This window comes from Alosa pseudoharengus, unplaced genomic scaffold (assembly GCF_046254945.1).
Source record: "Alosa pseudoharengus isolate Yale_2024_CS ecotype anadromous, Long Island Sound unplaced genomic scaffold, YU_APseudo_1.1 YU_APseudo_1.1_scf_22, whole genome shotgun sequence".
NCBI classification, from domain to species: Eukaryota; Metazoa; Chordata; class Actinopteri; order Clupeiformes; family Clupeidae; genus Alosa; species Alosa pseudoharengus.
In genome coordinates, this window is record NW_027468680.1 from 28,949,283 (window position 1) to 28,970,689 (window position 21,407).

Sequence of the window (21,407 nt, forward strand, 5' to 3'; positions counted from 1 at the left end):
GTGGATAAAAAGGCTGTGGATAAAACGTGCAAAACAAGAACACAGATGTGAAAATGATGTACAACAGTATTTATGGAAGAGATGTTTTTATTTTGCCAGAATAAACATTTTTAACTGATCAGCTTTTCATCATATCTGTCTGAGAACTTCTCAATCTTGGTGAAACCTCATCAATTAAATAAGGCTACTATGCAGACAACTTGAGCGAAAACTTCTCACCCCAAACTATAAATTATATTGCCCAAATCATGAATATAGTACAAATAATTTCAACCATAAAGGCATTGTGGAGTCTGTGTTTTGTAACAATATTCCCTTACAGAAGCTCAGAGTTTTAGGGAGGCAGTAGAACAGCTATACAGCTTTCCAACTCCCAATATCATGTTGCCAATACACAGAAAAATGTCCAGCGAAGTTCTTCTTTATTATTATTTATTAAACAAAGAAGTCTAACCTTCATCCTGTAAACATATTTAGTCGTCTTGTGCAGCTAGCAGACTTTGTAAAAGTACATGTTTTAATCTTCACAAACCCAAAGGTTCATTTAATTAGATGAAAAAGTATGATTTGCGCACTTTCCACAGTGCGGGAGAATGAAAAATATCCATCATTTACAGGTTTAACAACATATTTATATCAGGTTGCAAATACATAAGAGAGGCCGACCAGCCCCAGCCACAATACCTTAGCCCTCTAGGATGGCTATTGTTACTGTAACACTTTGTCATATCTGCCCAGAGAAAAGGGAAGAAAATAAAGGACAGAAATAAATCTTTATGGTTTTTACTGAAGCAGTCAGCCATGTAAATCTTTATGTGGTTTTGCCAGAAAACATCAGGGGGATCCCACACCAGATAAATTGCACGATTAAAATAACCAAATAATGAAAAAATCCTCTTGATTATGCCCTGCAGTGTTTGGATGCTTCTCAAGCCCAGACGTTTTTTTAAAACACTGGAAAGCGCAGTCTCAAACCACTGGAAAGCGCAGTCTCAAACCACTGGAAAGCGCATTCTTAAACCACTAGAAAGCGCAGTCTCAAAACCAGATACCAACTGGTTTGGCACCTACTGCAAAAAAGTCTAACTGTTGCCTTCCAACAAAAAGGAAGAGAGCAGTCTGGATGAACCACAAATAGGACCAGCCCCGAGGGCTGTGATGTCTGCATCTGTAGATTAGTGCTATAACCACTTGTCCTGGCATTGCTATCCACGCTGCACAGGCTGCATAGTGTCTTGAGGGTTGTGATTGGCTAAAGTGCTTTAACGGGCACAGTCAGGCACCACTCATTGCTTGAGTAGGTCTTTGAGCACCGCCCCCCCACTGGCCTCGGCCGAGACGGGCACGGGCGTGAAGGTAGGAAGTGATTCAGAGATGGGCTTCATCAGCAGGTGTCCACTACCTGCTCCACTAGTACCTCCGGTGTTGAGCAAGGGCACTGCAGCTGAACGAGGAGCCAAGAAGGGGTTGGACTCTGAAGCTCGCTTGCTGGGTCCTCCTGCCCCACCTGTGGAAGGGTGGATTAATCAAGTTTCTATAGGATAAAATTAACTTAATTCCATGTACTTGATTATATGTAGACCCATTAATAAAGACAAGAGCTTTAGTCAGAGCAATTCCAGCTGGTTACAGTGCTAACTTTTGTAGCTATCTAGGTAACATAGTGCATAGGTGTTTTTGATATTACGACGTAATGTTTACATCAAGACTTATTTATTTCATGACACTGTTTCCATTTATACTTAATCGTTGCATGTTTTAAACTAAAATCCTTGCATACAGTCATACCTTCAATGATATGACCCATAACACCCTTTGGAGAACATAGCCTAAACAACTTTCTGCTTTCCACATGAACTCTTGTTAAAACGTATCCAAGTGTGGTATCTTTATGAAGCCGTTTTCATCATGTGATTTAACATGAAAGCCCATCCTTCTTATCCTCCAACCATTCCACAAACCTCTCTGACAATGTAAAAAAAATCTGGCAGGCCTGTCTTTACTGGGTATTTCCAGTCAAAAATGTCTGAAAAAGGCATATTGAAATGTAGTGCGTTTGTGGTAGAGTCTCATCACTTTGTGTGTACGACTGAATTCTACGTCTCTATAGGCTTCTGGGATGGGAGGTCTGGCTGGTTCATTACCTGAGGCTGCTGCTGGCGTGTTGGAGGACATGCGACCTGGTGGAGGCGCACCCAGGGGTTTGATGTCGTAGACAGGCAGCTTCGGTGCTGGAAGTGTGGGAGTGGACTCTATTTCCAGGAACTTCACAAACATCTCAGAGAAAGACTGTGGGACCCAGAAACACACACACTTAGTTTGAAAAATGACAATTTCCCTTCCTTCCTTTTTTCTAAAAACGCAGACTTCCAAGTATTGGTTTCATTGGAGTGGGCTTACCGAGTTGAGGCCCTGAGCCTGAGTTGGCCTCTGCGGAGTGTTGGGGACACTCTGAACGGCTCTACCACCCAGCCAACTGGACATCCAGCCACTAACCCCACGTCGCCCCTCGTCCTCCAGCATCTAATGGGAGACCAGTAAACAAACGGCACATACTGTGAATGAAACACTAAAAAACATTCACATTTACATTTACATTTACATTCAAAGATTCTTTGGCCAGAGTCATAAAATAAAATAAAATGAGCTTGAGTGTGTAAGGAAGGACATTTAGAATAACCTTTGCCCTCCTTGAATTAGCTGTGGCATGTGCACTTTTATTAGATGCAAGAAATCCATTAATCACCCAAACAAAACGTTTCCTCTACATTTACTTCCTTAAAGACTTCTGTATTGCTGAATTTAAGCGCTAGCCATTGTTCTCCGTTTCAGGCATCTAAAGATTGCATCCAAAAGGCAAACAAGGAAATAAAGAACGATAAGCCAATATTATTAGCATTAGTGACAGGTGGTGCCTAATAACAAATACGTTTATTTTACTACAAGCCCACATACAGCAGGGCATCCTTGACTGAATCACCTGAGCCTTAACATGGCTGGGATGAGCAGTGGCTACTACTGTACAATGTTTAATTCATTCCAGTTGTTTTTCGCTTTTAGATCTTGGAAAGTTGCTATGAATAGACTTATGCCAGTTCTCTCAAGTCCTCATTATACAAGACCAGATGACACTTTTGCAATACTTATCAACAAAGGATGGACAGAATGTTGTCACAATAATGTGTGAAATTTCTCTAAGAATGGGCTCAGGAGGCTTCAGGAAACTAGGGTGAGAATTCTTTTAGCCAAAAGCCAAAAACAAAAATAAAAAAGCTCATGTAGGGGTGTATCAGTGATTATTCAGTAGCCTATGTGACTTGTACTTTAGCATGATGATGCATTGAAATGTGCAGCAATTTTGATGTAGAGGATGCATCAAACCAGCTGTAATCTGAGCAGTCCATAATTCGAATCCCAAACACTTTCTGTATGATTCAGTGAATTGCTCCTCACGGTCATCTAGCTGTCTACTGAGTGTTCACTATTAAATGCTTAAGTGTATGTACACTTTACTGACTCTGTAAACAGGCAACAAGCATAATGGCTCAGACCAACACATACAAAGTCACTGTCAAACAACATGGTGCTTCAGCAGCATTGAAGGGAGGGGTGTAAATTTGATTGGCTGTTTGACTTCAAACCTTAGAAATGTTGAAACATGCTAGCAAGGAGGCTAAATCTATGGGGAGCTCAGCATGTCTGCTAATGTGCTGCAATTGCAATTTATTTGTCAACCAAAATGTCAAAGTATGTAGGTTTATTTTGGTTTGCTAGCCTCAGTGTGGCTAAAGAAGATACATTACAACTTGTAAGGAGGAAATTTGTACATGTGATAGTTGTTCCAACATGGCATAGGTTTTACTATGCAGAAGTTCCTGCCAGCTGTTTTCTCAAGAACGAGATTAAAAGTTATTACCATTTACTGTTTGCTGTAATTGGTTCTCATTTTCCGCTAAGAGAGAGAAGCAGCTGACTTCCAGGAAGATGAGGAGCAGAAGAGGGAATCATCCTCTCTTACATGACCTTGGTCCCTGTGTGACCCTCTGCTAAATGTTTGTAAGCACACTCATGACCACTGTCCCTACTCACTCACTCAAAAAGGAGAGGACTGGACATGGATATCCCAAACAAGCCATCCAAGAAACGCCTCCAGAGTGATTCAACAGAATCCTTCGGAAAACAAAACAAATGATGACTTCAAACTCCTTGGTGGGGAGAAAATATCTGCGCTTTAAAAAAATAAAAATAATAATAATAATAATAAAAAACCAGGAAAAAACAAAGGGGGGTAGAGGTTTCTGGGTCAGGATTTGAAAACAGCACTTGTGCTGTAAACAGACATCTAAGAGTGGAAAATTGCAATAGTGAAGGGAAGAGTTTGTGGTTGGAGGTTGTGGGGGTTGGAAGCAGTGGGGGGTGAAAACACTCTCAAGAGCAATAAAAGTGTAGAAAAAGCTTTCTGAGGAGTTGTAATCACATTTTGCCCCTCATTCTACAAATCTGTTTTCCTTTAAGGCAGTTGGGTAACACGGTCTGAATAGCTGGAAGCTGTCCCATCAAGCCTCAAACGGCAATGCAGTGAGGCTAAGGAAATGCTTTCAAAGCTGAGGTTGGCCTCAGACAGCCCTCCTTACGACAAGACTGTGTTATGATGGTTGGTGTGGGGGAGTCTAGTGTCTGAGGTGAGTTAGCCTATGCTAACGACTGGAAGTTCCTATCAAATAATATACATTTCGAGTAGGAATTTCTTATATAACAGACCATGGAAAGGAATGAAATCACCGTTTAATCAAGAACGCTTCAACATGATGCCAAGATGAACTGGACTGTGTACATTATGTTGCCCATCAAAGTTTCTACTATGATGTGTGTTAACACGGCCAAAAATGTATCAGGCTAAAACTGAAGATTGGGGAACACTCGAAACCAAATACTTTTGGGGGACTTGGTCCCCACAAACCCACTATATGAATATTTGTGTCCATAAAGCTACCTGAATAACTTTTAAATTCTAAAAATTGCAAGATTGTTTAAAATGGCTAGCCAGAACACGAAAAAGCTTGATTCTCATCTGTTCTGGAATATAACCAAGGTCAAAGAGATAAGAACCCAGAGTAAATTTAGCTCAACAGAGGTCCACATTTCTGTCTTATTACTCTTGCACTGCAGCCCATTCTAATGGTCTCCATTAGATAAAAAAATGCCCTGATCTTGTTTAATTATAGATAATACTCTTATCTTATTCTAATATCTAGGTATTAAGAGTAGAGGAAACAATGTCCCCCTTAGAGAAAGATTCATTGTTGTTTTGTTCTACATCTAACATCCTGTCGAATGTTATTTATGATGATCAATTGCATCTGCAAATTATATTATTTAGTAATTAATGTCAACATTTGTTTATATTCAATTGTTATTTAAAGCTATTTCATAATGCTGAGCAAATTGTGAGACCATCTGTCTTGGCACGGATTCAACAACAACAAATGACCAGCAGATCCTTGACAAAGACAAGAAATAATTTCACTCCGCTGGTAGTTGGGTATCTGTAGTAAAACACCCATGAGAGACAGGTTCCAGTCCCTTGATGTGAGGTCTTGCTGAGCTAATGGTGGTTTAATACCACAAGGGAGCTGAGAAATCACAGAGTGCACTGATTCATGCTCATGCAAGTCAACATGATTGAGGAAGGACAGAAGAGCATGTTACGAAAGACAGTGACCTCATGGGCTACGTCAAAGGTCAAGGCAACATACAAATTAGAGAACAGAGACATCATCAACGCAGGAAGAACACAATCCAATACATGTAGTGGTTGTGTCATCCTGTTTTTGCACAGAGACCTCAGTGTCTTATATACTTATCTGTGTGTGTGTGTGTGTGTGTGTGGTGTGTGTGTGTGTGTGTGTGTGTGTGTGCGCGTGCGTATTTGGCTTACGCTGTTGACTTCATCCCGGTCCACTCCAAGAACACTACCCATGAGCCTCAGCACCTCTGCACGCTTGTTTCTCGGGGTGTGGAAGTACCCCATGAACAAGTTCCGCATGAGTACCCTGCGGGCACAAAAAACACCCCTCTTCTACATGTGCTCATATTCTCAGGAGACTTACTGTCATGCCGTATTCATTTACGATGTGTTTAATCATATAACATTATAAGCGGTGCTCAACTTACTTGTCCACTTTGCCCTCGGTGCTGTTGAGCAAGTTCACTAACTTGTTTTGGGAGTCTTCGAGCATCTCTTGCCTCACGCTCACTGCAAGAGTACACACACACACACACACACACACACACACACACACACACACACACACACACACACACACACACACACACACACACACACACACACACACACACACACACACACACACACACACACACACACACACACACACACACACACACACACACACACACAAACATTCTTATCTCACCGCTCTTGCCCTCCGCTACTTTCCAGATGTCTGGGACAAGCCTGACCTGAGGGATTAATTCTCTGTCTGAGCGTAGCGGCAGGAAGGGACCAGGAAGACATGCCAAAGTAAAGGCCCCCGTCAGCACTGGCCCTGGGAGCGCAGGACAAAGCGCCCTGTCAGCCGGACCATAGCCTTATTTAACCATTTCACACAGCCATTTGGCAGAACAAACAAGCCCCAATCTCAAACGCCTGCCTTGCAGTGCCTGAGGAATTCGGCAATCACACAGGGGAGAAACTAGGGGGGCTGTGCTTGCGGGGGGTTGGTGGGCAATGGATGGAGAACGTGGTAAGAACGTCTGAGAATGTCCTGTGATGTCATTTTGAGAAGTGTGATATGAGTGGCCTGGTCTGGGAAAGGGCAACCCTGCTGGGTCAGCAGCGGGCTCTAAAGAGTGATGGATTTTATTTGTGTTATTCCAGGCGGGCAGATAAGCTCTGTCGGACCGCGCCTGCCTGCGAAGGTGGAGGAAAGGGCCCAGGGGTTGACGGCCATGGAGAAGAGAAGGCAGATCTGGGTTTGGCTCGCCAGCAAAAGGTTATAAAACATACGTGCTGTCAGCGAAGGCCTGTGAGGAATTTCAGACACACGCACCCACGCCGCCTCCAAGAGCCGAGACACACGTAGCAGATGCATTCAGCATTCTTCTGCCAGAGGTCTCAGACAAGGGATCACTATGCTCAGATAAGGTTTAAGTCTGGTGACTTAACATTAATGCAGCCATGTGGTGACCATTTATGCCTATTTAGCTCAAAAACTAAATTACATAAGGTAGAAATATGAGATTACTACATGTATAACAGTCATTACAAAATACCCAACTCAATTAAGAAGTTATGACTAAATATCATCCAAATTCAGAATGGTATGGTCAATAAACCTTGTTTTTTCAGATCTTCTAACTGCTCCTCCTTGAGATCCAACTGGTCGGTCAGTCTGGAAGCTGAATCCAACGCTGCCGTGGCCTCATCAAGGTTCATCTGCACCACACACACACACACACACACACACACACACACACACACACACACACACACACACACACACAATCCATGGGACATGATCACAATCATTAGTGAGGCTGCAGCACAACAGTAAATGATGCAACATCACAACAACCAGCACAGGTGGGAGTGTAATGAGCACAGGGAACTGTGTCCATGTACCTTCAGGGCTGCAGTTTCATCCGCCAGTCTCTCTGCTTTCCTCCTCCACTCCTCCTTCTCCCTCTTGTACTTGTCCAGCTCTGCCGAGTACATGGCCTTCTCCTCTGTAAAGAGAGAGGGCTAAGCATTACTTCACTTCCTGAGGCTGTTGCTGATGTAGGGAAAACAACAACACAGGAGGCCATCAACATGACAGGACAACATATACATCTTCACACATTATGAAAGTCAGTCACAGGACTATCCTAATAATTTAGTGCAAATTTGCAACGGTCAAACTTCAAATCATAGATAATATACGAAAAACAGACATGCATCATGTTTACCGATATCCATATTAAGGACCACTGTTATAGAATATCTTATTTTTGAAGAGGGCTTTGACAAGGAAGCGACGTGTCTTGCCTTGCTGGAACTGCTCTAGCACCATCTGCAGGTTGGCGAGGGACATGGCGTACTGGTTGACCTGCTCCTGGGCCGCTCGCAGCTGCAGCAGAGCCTCGTCTCTCTGCTTGATCACCCCGTTCAGCTGCTCCTGCAGCGACTCCACCTGCAGACTGGCCTGCTGACTGCACCAGTGCACAAGCACCAAGACAACAGGGTGAGCTAGAGTGTGGAGACAACGCAGGACAAACCACTACCTCTGCCCATTTGTTCAACCCCAGAAACTCATTTCCTACTTAGAAAGCTATTAAAAGGTGTAGCTTAACTACTAACATCATGAACTTATAATATCACCTTTAAGTCATCTCACCTGGCGTTTTCCACTGCACTGGAGGAGGACGCCAGCCTCTCATCTAGCAGCGTGACCCTCCGCCTCAGCTCCGCCTCGCGGTCCTCGGCCGCCACCACCTCCCGCGTGTACGACTCCTCCATCTCCAGCAGGTGGTTGCGCAGGCGCTCCAGTTCCTGCTGCTGCCGCTGCTCCTTGTCCCGCAGGTGCTGCATCTGCAGTGACACGCAGCACACGCATGCATGAAACACAGCGGCGCACATGCGTGGTGCTAATGGTGTGTGTGATTATGAGAGACTCAGATATACAGGTCTATATAACTAGATGGTCATGACTGCACTCTTGAAGCATTATTTCACTGTATAAGCAATTACACCTTAAAGAATAATAATACAATTATAAGCTTTTTTGCCCTCAGAAATGTCATCATATCATGGTAAGAGAAGGCACAATATGTTTTATTATACTGCATTATGTATTATGATACTTCAAGCTGTAAGGGATTATGCTATAACATCATTATGAGGGCATTCATGTATAAACAGATAGAATAGTACCTATACACCTACAGTATTAAAGCCAATATGAGGTGCCATTAATACTTTCTAACCCTAAATGAATGTGTTTATAATGCTCTATGGATACTGACGTTAAGGAAAATGTTACTGGGCAATTCCACGGAAAATTGACTTTTTGTCACATCCAAAACGCCAGTGGAATGTCTTGGCATTTGTATGATGTGAATGATAGCATTCATTTTTTGTGCATTTTTTCTCATTTACATTCTTCAGCCAAAAATAGCAAAAGCTCAAATTTCATGTAATCATTCACATCATACCATACCATCACATTTTACTGGCATTATGGATGTTACCAAAAATGTAATTTTCCATGGAATTGCCCTACTGTACATTCCATCTACGCAGACAGAAAGACCAGTGGTCTCCTAACCCCCTAGCTAGTGACGAAACTGCATCACAAAATCAGTATTTAGCCAGATCAGTGATGGTGTTGTCATTCCCACCTCGCTGTGGACAGCTGTGGTCTCCATCTGCTTCTGTTTGAGCGCCAGCATCACTTGGTCCCTCTCCTGCTGAAACATGACGGCCTTCTCCTGCATGGACCTCACCTCGTTCAGCAACTGGTTCAATTCACCGGACTTGCCCTGTTGGATGATATCAAGCACATCTGAATACAAACACTTGCATGACTATTCAAAGAAATATGAAACCCCTGGTGCTTGAAATATTTTCCTTCAGCACCTGAACCTTGACGGTCTGGCAGCACCCCTCTGTTTTTTTCAGAGATCTCTAAGCTGTCTGGGAATGTGGAATTTATAATTTAGGAAAACAAGAAACTGTTGAAAACTCCCACTGGAGACATACCAATGACACTGTCCTTCATGAGTCGTTTGAGGTAACTCAAGTGTTGTTTACCAAAAGTGCTGAACCTGAGATTAAATGTTAATCGAGCCATATAATGACTGACCTGCTCTCTGTCCTTGAGCATCTTCTCCATAGCAGCTGCCTTCTCGATGGCCGAATTACACTGGAACTCCTTTTCGCGCAGCAGCATCGACACCTGCATGTTGGTCTCCTGGAGCGCGCGGAACTCGGACTCTTTCTCACGCGAGCGCGCTGCCACCTTCTCGTTCTCCTCGCGGAGCTTGCGGGCGTCTAGCTCCAGGATGAGCGCCCGCTCCTTCAGGTTGGTGACAGCCTGCCGCAGCAGCTCGTTGTCACTCTCGCGGTTCCGCAGGCTCTCCGTCGTCTGGTTCAGCTGCTCGCCCTTCGACTGGATCAGCAGGTCCTTCTCCCGGAGCGAGCGCTGCACCGACTCCAGCCGCCCATGGAGCTGCCGCATCTCCTCGGCTTTCCCCCGCTGTTCGCCTTCAGAGGCAGCGGCGGCGTCCGACAGCCGCCCATTGTTCTCCTGCAGTGTCCGGACGGTGACATCGTGCTCGGCCAGCTGCCGACGCAGGGATTCCAGTTCCTTTCTCAGCGCCTCGTCTGTCACTGCTGCCCCCTGGTGGCTGGAGGACTCTACTGCAACTGCAGGGGCAGCCATCTGCGGTGGGGCCATAACCATCGTTTCGGGGCTCTGCGCTACACTATCGAGTTTCCCCATTAAGACATCTTTGGTACTGCTGAGCTGACTAATGCTCTGCTGCACATGGACCAGCTGCTGGCTGAGAGAGCCCAGCCTTCTCTCCTTCTGCTCGTAGCTCTGGATGAGTCGGGCATAGTCGCCGGACAGGCGGGAGCTGCAGGCACTGTCGGCGGTCACCTGGCCCTGCAGCTTGAGCAGCTCCTCGTGCAGCTGCGCCGACTCGTGCTGCATGTTCTTCACGGTGGTGATCACCTGCATCTTCCACTCCTCCATCTTCTTCACCTGCTGCTTCAGAGTATCTCGCTCCTGTAGCAGTTCCTCGAACTGGTTGCTGCTCACACCGCCGCCACCCGACCCGCCGCCCCCCGAGTCCGCGGCCGTCGACGCCTGCAGGACAGTCACCAATGTCTGGCACTTCTGTGTCAACGCGTCGATCTCGATATCCTTCTCGCGGATGATGCGCGACAGGTTCTGGATGGTCTCGCGGAACATCTCCTGGCTCCCCGAGGGATCGCTGGAGGCGGAGAGCCGATGGTTCTCCTGCTGGAGCTTCAGGAGAGCCGCCTCCTTTCCGGCCACCACGTCCATGAGGTGGTGGTAGTCGGAGCGCAGCTGGCTGTTCTCCCGGGTCTTCTCGTTGAGCACGGCGAGCACCTGCTCCCGCTCCACAGCGTAGGCCTGCAGCTGCTGCTGGAGGAAGAGCACGTCCTGGTTGTGGCCCCCTACGCCGCTCATGGACACCCGAGCGTGGAGAGCCTGGATCTCCAGGTCCTTCTGCCGCACCATCTGAGACAGCTTCCCCACCTCGTCACGGGACACCACCAGCTGGTCCAGCTGTTTGGTCAGGGAAAGGTTCTTCTCATTCAGCTGGCTAATCTCGTTCTCCTTCTCTTTGATGCCCTTCACCAATTTCTCGATCTCCACCTTCGAGAAGTCGTGCTTCTCGTTGCCGTTCTCCCTGCCGTCCGACTGGGTCTTGTCGTCCTCCTGCAGGATCTCCCGGCTCGGCGGGGATTGGAGCTGCGTCTCCGCTGCCTCCCGGAGCCGAGCGATCTCCTCGTCCTTAGACGTGATGAGCCGCTCGTAGTTGAGGGTGCTCTGCTCGTGCCGTGACCGGGCCTGCTCCAGCTCACTCTGGGACTGGACGAGAGTGCTGCGCTGCTCCTCCGCTGCTGCCCTCAGGGACTGGGCTTCCTCATCCACGCGATCCCGAGCAGCTTTCAGCTGGGTGACCTCCGTCTCTAGCTCCGTGATGATGTCCAGTGTCCGGGGCTCGGACATGGGCTGTGGACGGCTCTGCTGGTCCCTCAGCCTGTCAATCTCCTCCTTCAAGTGGCTGTTCTCTTCCTTCATGGCACCTAGCTGCTTGTCCTTGTCCTCCACCGAACGTCTCAAGGACTCGCTCTCCTGGTTCACTCTGGCCACGGTTTCGTCCATCTCCCTCTGTGTCTCTGCTGCCTTCACTTTGAGTGTCTCTGCAAAGGCATCCTTCTCTTGCAGGAGCTCGGTCAGCTGCTTCTGCCCAGCCACGGTGATGGAGAGCATCTCGTTCGTGTCCTTGTGGTCGGCTGTCAGCTGCTCCATGTCCCTCCTCAGCTGACCAATCTCCAGGTCCTTGTCCTGGTTGAGTTTGACTGTTCGTTCGTGCTCGGTCTGCAGGGCAGTGGCATCCATGGACCGGGCTCGGCTCAGTTCCTCAATGGTTTGCTGGTATTGCTTGGTCTGGTCTGAGATGCGCTTCTCGGCTTGGGACAGCTCGCCCTCCAGCTGGCTCTTCTCCAGTTTCAGGGCCTCGATGCGAGTGTCCTTCTCCAGCACGGCCCTGCTGAGGGCAGCCTGGCCGTCCCGCACCTGCTTACTGAGATCCTCCACTCTAGCCAGCATCTGGGTGCCCTCTTCCTTCAGCCGGCGATTCTCTATCTTCATCTCATAGTCATCAGATTTCACCTTCTCGTGGGAGTTTCTCATCTCTGCCAGCTCCGTCCTGACCTCCTCCAGCTCTCTCTCCTTGTCTTCCAGCTCCTTTCTGTGTCCTTCCTTTTCATTCTCTTTCTCCCCAGCGTCTCCCAGCTTGTGCCGGACCGATTCCAGCTCGCTCTCTCGTTCCTGCAGTGCTGCCCTCAGCTCGGAGGCCTCGTGTCGAATCTCTTTGGCCTGCTCATGTGACTTGCTCAGTTTGTCTCTCAACTCCTTCACTGTAGCCTCCAGCTGTTGTTTGCCCATGTGTAAGTCATTCAAGGTAAAAGCACTTTGGCTGAGTTTCTCCTTCATGGCCTCAAGTTCTTGCTGCAGCGCCCCCTTCTGGTCATGGGCAGCACTGAGCTCTGACTGCAGATGAGTCATTTCATCATCGGCGTCTGTTCTTTGGCGAGAGAGCTGATCCTTTAGAGCAATCAAATGCTGTAGGGACAAAAGAGTAGAGAGGCATTTCATATTTGCAACATACTTTGCAATGAAAATCGTATTTTTTATACCATTAATCAAAACATTGAAGCGCTAATTAAAATATGTAAATGTTACTGTCAGTGACATGACAGACCTGTGTGGCCTCTTGGTTCTGCCTATCTAGTTCCTCCAGCTCTGCAGTGAGTGTGTCCTGATCTAGTTGAGCTTGAGTCAAAGCCTGCTCCTTCTTCTCTAGCTGGGCCCTCAGCTCTGCCACCTCCCCCTGCTCCACACCCCCGGACTCTCCGACCACAGCTGCCGCTGCACTCTCCTCTGCAATCTGCAGTCTCGCTGCTAAGGCATGCTGCAGTTATGGAAACAGGAAAATAGCAAGTCAGTCAGTTTACATTGATCTCGAAGGGGCAATAAAATGAACATAAAATAAAATTAAAAACAATAAAATATAATGAGCAGGATAATTGGACAAAAAAATAAGTAAAAATGGACAAATGAACAATCTCCTGGGGGTGGTTACCTTATGAACAGTGTATAGTCTCTCAAACAGTGTGTCTACAGCTACACAAACGTCTTTTATTTTATTGTCACAATTCTTGTCAGATGTTGGATGGCTTAGACAAAGTGAGGCCACATCTCCATACACACATATAGCTGAGATTAGCACCCACCATTTCTTTTTCCAGTTGCTCCTTCTCAGTTTTTAGTGTCCCAATTATTGTGTTGAGCTCCAAGATGTCCGCATGTTCAACCTCATCCTTGGGCTCACTCTGAATTAAAGTAAAGTAAAATGCTGACAGCACAGTAGAAATTGCGATAGCAGATGTTGTGAATAAAAACAAGCAAAAAAGATACAAACCTCAATGAGGCCTTTTAACCTCGTTATCTCTTTCTCTGCCCCTAAAACATGAGACAGAAAAGAGATTACTGATATTGATCACATTTCTAGCATGACTGTAACCTATTTCAAAAGCAGGTTGAAGCTCTGCTGTCCACGGTGTTTAAGTAAGGGATAACGTATAGAATGCCGGTCATTATTGGGAAAATAAGTCCCGACAGGGCGAACCGGACCCCGACTCGCAGCGGAGGGGTCTTGTTTCGCCCTGAAGGGACTTATTTTCCCATAATGACCGGCGTTCTATACATTATCCCGCTTATTATACGGCTACTTGCCAAAACGAAATAAACTCCCTACGATATGACTTTAGCCTACATAGCCTAGCCTATTTGTTACCGTTCATTGTGGCATTTGAAAAACAAATAGTTCGCAACAACACACGCTGCTGAACTTGAATCAAACATTCTTTAGAACACAGCTGATCAACCGTCTGCTTTCATGTTTGAATGAAGTTCCAGTCCTTGCGTAGTCATATGAAAGACGTATCAGAAGCACAAAACCCGTTGCCATTGACAGCGGTAATTATATGTTTGCAGCAGTAATTACATGAATTTACTTTACCGTAGAACGTTGGGAAATCCCATTCAAGTCAATGGAGCGTTCTACTAGCATTGTGAAGAGCCGTATAATAAATGAAGATAATGTATGCCAAACTAATAACAGCACTGATGAACTGAAACAGTTTTTGTTTGTTTTGGTATTTTTACCGTTGAGTGCCTTCTTTAGCACCTGGATCTCTGCGTCCTGCTGGGACTTGAGCATGGCCTTGCCCTCCTGCTCCTGCACACGGGCCTGCAGCTCGCTCACGGAGCTCTGCAGGCGGCTGTAGTTGCTCATCAGCTCGGCGTTCTCCGCCCGCGCCTCCTCTTTCTCCTGCTCCAGAGCGGCGTGCTGCCGAGAGGCCTCCTCCAGGCTGGCTGTCAGCTCACGCACCCTCTCGTCCTGGCGCTCGAGTCCTGGAGGGTTCGGGGACGCTGGGCTGAGGTTGCCACCTGGGATAGGAGATGGATGATGATGGATGTAAGGAGTGGACTCAACATGCAGAAGCAGTGTCTAAGCTGGTGTCAACTAAAGTCAGTTAGTCAGGGACAATGCCTGCTGCTATGTTTTGAGCACAATGCGTGCATTGGAAATGTTTTGTTTTGAACAGCTGGGGCAAATCTATCTAATCAGAATCACATCAACTGCATTCCCAACAGCCTGATGTGCCTTCTTGTGCCTGTGCTGTCCTCAAGAATTGTTGGAATTCTACAATTTATTTCATCCAGGTCATGTTTACATGGCTGAAAATCTCATAAAATCTACTGCAGACTGCATACATGTATACAGGGAAGGAGGAAAAACTCATTGTGGCTCAAATGACTGCATCAGGGACAACAAGTCCACAGAGTTAGGATTGTCTAAGTGGATATTCATATCACCAAAGACAAGCATGGGACAGTCATGCTCCGGGACGGAAGAGAGCAGGGTATCAAACCAGGCGCGCCTGCAGGTGTATGGCCGTACTCACTGTGCGTACCATCAGGATACTCAACAATGAGAAAGAATTTCCCCTGTTTGTTTTCACACAAAGTTGGCATACCATAAATCCCCAACTCTGCACAGTATCCCATGAACTGCATGACAGTACTGACATTTACTGTTCTGTACTGTTTCTGTATAGTAAACACGTTAGAAATCAATTTAATGCAGATTGCAGAACTATATGCGCGCACACCTTTTGTTTGAGTAGGAAAGAGAATAACAACGCACAAATGCAGCAACAGAAGTTGTAGGCTAGGCTTGTTGCTTTCTTTTACTGTTTACTATGGTTGCTGGTTAACAGCACACAATGTTAAGCTACGGTAATTCATCAACTCAAGACTTTAAGGCCATCATGGATATAACACGTTTTTTGTAAACAACAAAAACAGAAAGGATGAAGGCAGCAAAGCTAGAGGAGTTATTTCAGATGGGCAAGAACAAGGTAGGCAAAGTTGGTGTGCTTGCCAACACGTTATTACAGCCGGATACTGAATGAATGCTAACTGATGTTAAAGCTCACACGCTGTTTAAAGCCATACACAATGGTAAACTAGAACAAAACTGAAGGTAACTCTAGCCTTTCTAGGGCTGTATGAAGTTGTCCAAATTACTGGTTGTTGTTAGGCGTGAATGTTGTCAAGATGTTGCATGTGACAACAATGGGGGGTGGGGCAGTTGTTCTGGTGGACGGTAAAGGACAACCACATAGATTGTACCGGAGCGGTCACCATGATGCCATAGTATGCAAAGGAATCATTTTTGGCCGAGGGTAGCAGCGAAGTACATTTCTATTTGTTGGAAATGAACAGACCCGTCCCACCTCCTTGTCCAGACGAACAGGAGGTATGAGAAAATATGCAATTAGTGAAAAGCCCAGGCAGGGTAGCCAGAGATGGCTTCAGAGAAATCAGCTCTGTTTACTGCGGGTGAAATCAATGAAATTGGCCTTGTTCATGCTTTCACCATGACCGCATGGCTTTGGCACTGTGACCCAATCCCCAGGACCCAATCCCTCACCACTCTGCAGCTGCTCCTCCAGCTCCTCGATGCGCTCCTCGTACTCGGCCAGCTCCTGCCGGTGTCTGCGTGTGACCTCGGTCAGCTTCTGCCGCTGGACATCCTGCAGCGCGGTCAGCTCATGCTGGTGCTGGTCCATCTCATAGCCCATAGTCTCCCTCAACTCCTGGGGAAATAAGTGGAGAAGAAAGAATGAGAAAAAGCACGCATGTGTGCTTGTGTGTGTTTTCAATTTCAATCCACTTAAATTTGATTAATATACCAAGTATCTGACAATGTCTCAACGTGCTTTATAGAGCACAGACCAGAGTAAAGAAAATCTAATAGTTAATCAGATCAGTTACACTTTCAATGCAGCATATCATACCAGAATGCATCAACTGTCAAGTTTAAATGCCACAATATTGTGCTTGGTTTTCATAGGTTGGTTCATATCCAACAATATCCTACAAAAATATATTCAAAGCCTGGTGGGTTGGACTGAATCTATGCATGCGAACATACAGTATATCTGACCAAACTATAAATTGTCAGATATTTTCATGCTCTTTCCATATAATACACCCATCAACCATATACAGCCAAATGTGAACAAACCTAATGAGACTGTGAATGAGTCTGAATTGAAGAGTAAAGCAGCAGGTGAATAAGGTGGCCTAACAACCTTACATAGTAACTACTCTCTCTAATTGCCTAGTGCCCTGTGCTTAGGATTCTTATACCTTAATAGTTCTCTGCAGCTTCAACATTTCATCCTGGTCCCCACTGTCTCCTCCTGATGCTTTGGAGGCCTGAATTAAAAACATGAGTGATATTGTCATCATTAATTTCTATATAAAGTGATGAATATGAACTACGACTAAGGGAGGTGGAGGAATGTAGGCGCTCTCTACCTGAGCCAAACGTCTCCAGTGGGACGTCTCTGACTCCAGCCGCTGGACCTCGTTGGACAGGCGGTTGATCTCCTGCTGCGACCATAGCACGTCGCTCAGGTCCATCTCGTCGCCATGGAAGCCCTGGTGTGCGCCGCCGTGGTGGGGCAGGAAGGAGGAGGAGGTGGTGGTGGTGGTGGCTGAGGTGGTCACGGGAAGCATGGCGGGCGCCGAGGAAAGGGAGGAGGAGGCATGCTGGGCTGAGCTCTCCAGCTTCTGCACCTCTTCCTGCAGGGCACTCTGCCGAGCTTTGAGGTGGCTGATTTCCACCTGATCACAAACACACACACACACAGGACCATATTATACTGTGTCATATTATACTGTTTCATACAAGCCGAACAAACATGATTAACAGGTCTTCACAGCTATTTATTTTTGCTGAGCTCTGTATAGGGACAGGATACCTCTTTCTGTTGCAGACGGTGTCTATATTCTGAAGACAACTGTTTGTTCTGTAGCTCAGACGCTTCAAACTTCTCCTCCAGTTCTGCATGGCTCTTTCGAAGACGGTCATACTGTGGTGGGACACAACACACATGTGATGAGCAAGTACACACATCAGAGAGGCATCCTAACAATTTACAACAACAGTCAATAACCAGCTATTCATATTCAATGAAGTAAAGCATGAATGAGCAAAACTCCCTTAGCATACCTCAGACTTCTGTGCAGTGAAGGCAGTTTCCAGTTCCTCCAGCCTAGACTTAGACACCTGCAACTCTGTGGCAGCATCTGTCAGTGAAAAAAATAATAATGCTAAGTACTATAACATCATGTTAAGGCATTATCCCTGAAATGACCCTACCTTCTAATTACAGCATAGCAGACTGTGCAATGTGCATATCTAAGCAGCATGAAGGATAGTGAAGAAAATTGTCTGTTAAACTGATTTAAAAATACAGCTTAAGTATCTTCTCCTTTCAACTTTTGAATATAATGTTTATTTAGAGCATAAGGCCAAGGAAGGAGGTATGAGCAGATTCACATGGCACAAAATAGTCCAAATTTTCATCTTATTTACATCATGCATACATCAAGGATGTGACTGTTCCTTTAAACCGTGGCATGCCAGAGGAATCTGACAGTCTAAAATCAAGTTAGGGGCTTTATCAGCTTTGGAGAGATAGCAGTGCATGTGACACTACTCAACTGCTACTGGCTGCACATGACTGTCCAATGGCCTTTAAAAAAACAAAAAAAACAATGGTCTCTCATAGCACTCTCAGATTATTGTAGTTTCCAAGCTACATTTGAGTACTAAATATGTGGCCTACAGATTTGCCATTTCTCCAGACTGAGAATCATGAGTGTCAAGAGTTATCTGTAAGCTTATATCAACAGGTAAAAAGGGTCAGTCACTCAACACAAACACAGCGTGGTGGGACCCTATCCACTATACAGGCACCACTAGTGAGCTTTTTTTTTTTTTATTCATGTGTCTCGTCTTTGGCAGGTGACGCATGCGTTGTTATTATCGGAGATGTCTACATGCAGTGCTGGAATGAGATGATCAAAGTTCTCTGTCCGTGCTGTCGGTCGTAAGGTGTGTTTTACTTTTGACAGCGAAAGAGCCGACATGTTTACACAAAGTCAATCGATACAATACGGAGCAGCTTCATGTACATGTTTCACTGCTATTTGGCTAGCCCATGTAGGCTTAGACATGTCTGAAACTAAAGATGTAGTCTAACCAGAGAAACCACAAATCGTTAACGTTATCATATATCACACTTTCCCTGACTTAGTTCAGATAATGTCTCGACAGCGTTTAAATTATGTTAATCAAGCGCAACTAACAACTGTATTAATACAATTATTTTCCAGGGGAGTTCCCTGTGCGCTGCAACGTAAGATTTAATATTCCATATGGTAACGTTGGATAGAGGAAACGTTAGCTGACTTCTGACCTACAGCGTTCTCTAACCTGCTAACGTTAGCTCAATTTAACTCCAATTTAGGCATACTCACCTCCAACTTCCTCCGCCCCTTCTAGAAGTATGTCTTTGGTAAAATTTGATATTTGTCCCGTAAATGATGAAAGACTCCCTCCGACCTGGCCGAGTGACTGGCCAAGCCCCGAGCCTAATCCACCAAGCCAGGAAGACATGGCCACTCAGTCAAAACAATGACAGGGTGGGCAGGTTTGCTAACTAGGGGTAACGTTAGCTAATTTAGCTTGCTACTTAAAGCTAAGTGCACACTGGTCCCGTCCTAGGGGTTTTGACGTCCTTGGCACAGCAGAAACAGCCTATTTTCATCTGTACATATCTCAAGGGACACTGCCAATTCAGCTCCAGATCAGTCTCAGGTCAGATATTTTGGGCTTGGTCTCCACATCGAGAAAGCTTTAGGGGCACCGGTGGTAACTTGGCTTGCTAGCAATCGCTAGCTAAGTATTTTGCTCCGTGGACGGTTCCAGTTGTACCTTAGCACATTCGTTGTAAAATTCAAAGAAAGCCCACACAGCTGACTCAGTAGAATAAATTCGATTAGTCCTGAATATACCGTTTGGTCCTGTGGCATTGCGATGTTCCCTCCACAAGACAATTAAACTTTATTTAGGTTGGTTTGCACGTCGATAACTGCCACCTCGACTGCAGCCATCACAGCTGCGACGTGTACGTCAGAGTGTACGTGGAATGAAACATGGAATGATGGGAACGTGGTGGACCAACATTACATTACCCAGTATCAGAGAATGTCTAATAAGGAGAAGGGCTCTGCCAGTATGCATGACCGTTCAGATCCTGTAAGACAGGAAACTGTGGTTGTATCAAGCGTCTCTCTACATTTTTAACAGTCATAGGGCTGCAGCCTACTGTCTAAAGATGACAGAGATAATTTACACCTGGTTTTAAAATGCCTTTTCTTGGGCTATCACATTGTTAACTAAAATCTAAGAGGTTATAGTTTAACATGCTGGCAATAACATTTGCCTGCACATTTCTAGACCTAGATCCATAATTTTGTATGTATGGTGAATGGTGATATTATCTCATTCCAATATAGGGTGTCAATGTCCATATAACTTCACTGACCCCAACTCATCTCACTCCATATGTTTTTTTTTCCTCATCTCAGCAACTAATGTTAATGACCAAACACAGTCAATACGGAGCCCGGAGGTGTCATTGCAAGATATTTCTGTATTTTGAGAAAATGTGTGCTCATTTTAGTAAATTGTGCACTCATATTACTAAATTGTTCTCATTTTATTAGATTTTGTGCTCATTTTACTAGTGCGCTTACCTTTCTAAATTGTGGTCTCATTTAATAGATTGTGCGTTCAATTTAGTAATCGTGGACATTTTACTATATTTTGTGCACAATTTAGTAGCCTAAATTGTGCGCTCATTTTACAAAAAATTAAATTGAAGCACAAATTAGTAAAATGAGCACATTATTTAGTAAATCATGTGCACGATTTAGTAAATTGTTTTAACAATTAACAATTTTGTAAAATGTGTGCACAATCTAGAGACCACAATTTACTAAAATGAGTGCATAGTAAATCGTGTGCCCAATTTAGTAAAATGACCACACAATTTAGTGAATTGAGCGCATGTTTTCTGGATATACTCCAAAAAAATATCTTGCAATGACCCCTCCAGGGTTCCATACACTTATCACCTCAGTTTATTAAATCTGCAGTAGTCTGGGTACTACAAAGCCCCTACAGGCACATGTGCCCATGTCCTCACAAAGGTATCTCATACACATGCAAACGTTTTTGGTGCACACGTGACTGAAGTTCTGGTGCACACTTTCTGGAGGTTGTTTCTGGTGCTGTTTCTTCATCGAGTTGTCCCTCATAGTCAGTCTGAGGAGGTGGAACTAGCTGATTCCTAGTTTGGGATGCATTACAGCCTGTCCAGCAGATTTAGCTTACTGTTCTTCTAGCTTCTCCTACATCTTACCCCCAACCAGTTTTGCTCTCAGGGGTGTTGTATACGGTATGTTTACCCTGGAAATTCAGAGTTCTCGCGAGAGCACAATGGAATTGTCTCTGCGAGACACTCTGGCAATGAGCAATGATGCATGTTACTTTTACCCCTTGCATCCCGGGGAACCAATCAAATCAGCGTATCTGATATAGGCGGGCCGGAGGCGAGCTAAACTGATGATGACAGCGCTGCAACCAGGGGG

At 45.5% G+C, this 21,407-nt stretch overlaps 1 protein-coding gene across 1 annotated transcript; it reads right to left on the minus strand.

Moving 5' to 3' along the window:
• Window positions 1-69: 69 nt before the first annotated feature.
• On the minus strand, window positions 70-19,884 carry trip11 (thyroid hormone receptor interactor 11). The gene is made up of 21 exons (XM_076299620.1): window positions 19,230-19,884; window positions 17,917-17,993; window positions 17,666-17,776; window positions 17,220-17,528; window positions 17,049-17,117; window positions 16,327-16,492; window positions 14,493-14,777; window positions 13,747-13,787; window positions 13,559-13,657; window positions 13,027-13,236; window positions 9,867-12,887; window positions 9,403-9,543; window positions 8,400-8,593; window positions 8,051-8,214; window positions 7,646-7,749; window positions 7,360-7,459; window positions 6,175-6,256; window positions 5,939-6,053; window positions 2,401-2,523; window positions 2,145-2,289; window positions 70-1,507 (listed from the first exon to the last, which is right to left on the minus strand). Exons 1-21 carry the CDS (start codon window positions 19,366-19,368, stop codon window positions 1,287-1,289), a joined length of 5,916 nt encoding a protein of 1,971 aa, XP_076155735.1. The 5' UTR covers window positions 19,369-19,884; the 3' UTR covers window positions 70-1,286.
• Between the last annotated feature and the right edge of the window lie 1,523 nt (window positions 19,885-21,407).

What these genes read in the sequence shown, in the direction of transcription:
- trip11 (XM_076299620.1), bottom strand. Translation starts at nt 19,368, where the DNA reads ATGTCTTCCTGGCTTGGTGGATTAGGCTCGGGGCTTGGCCAGTCACTC. An exon ending in ACTGGAGACGTTTGGCTCAG is followed by an intron (nt 17,118 to 17,219) that starts GTAGAGAGCGCC and finishes TTTTTAATTCAG; the next exon opens with GCCTCCAAAGCATCAGGAGG. An exon ending in GCTAGAGCAGTTCCAGCAAG is followed by an intron (nt 7,750 to 8,050) that starts GCAAGACACGTC and finishes CTCTCTTTACAG; the next exon opens with AGGAGAAGGCCATGTACTCG.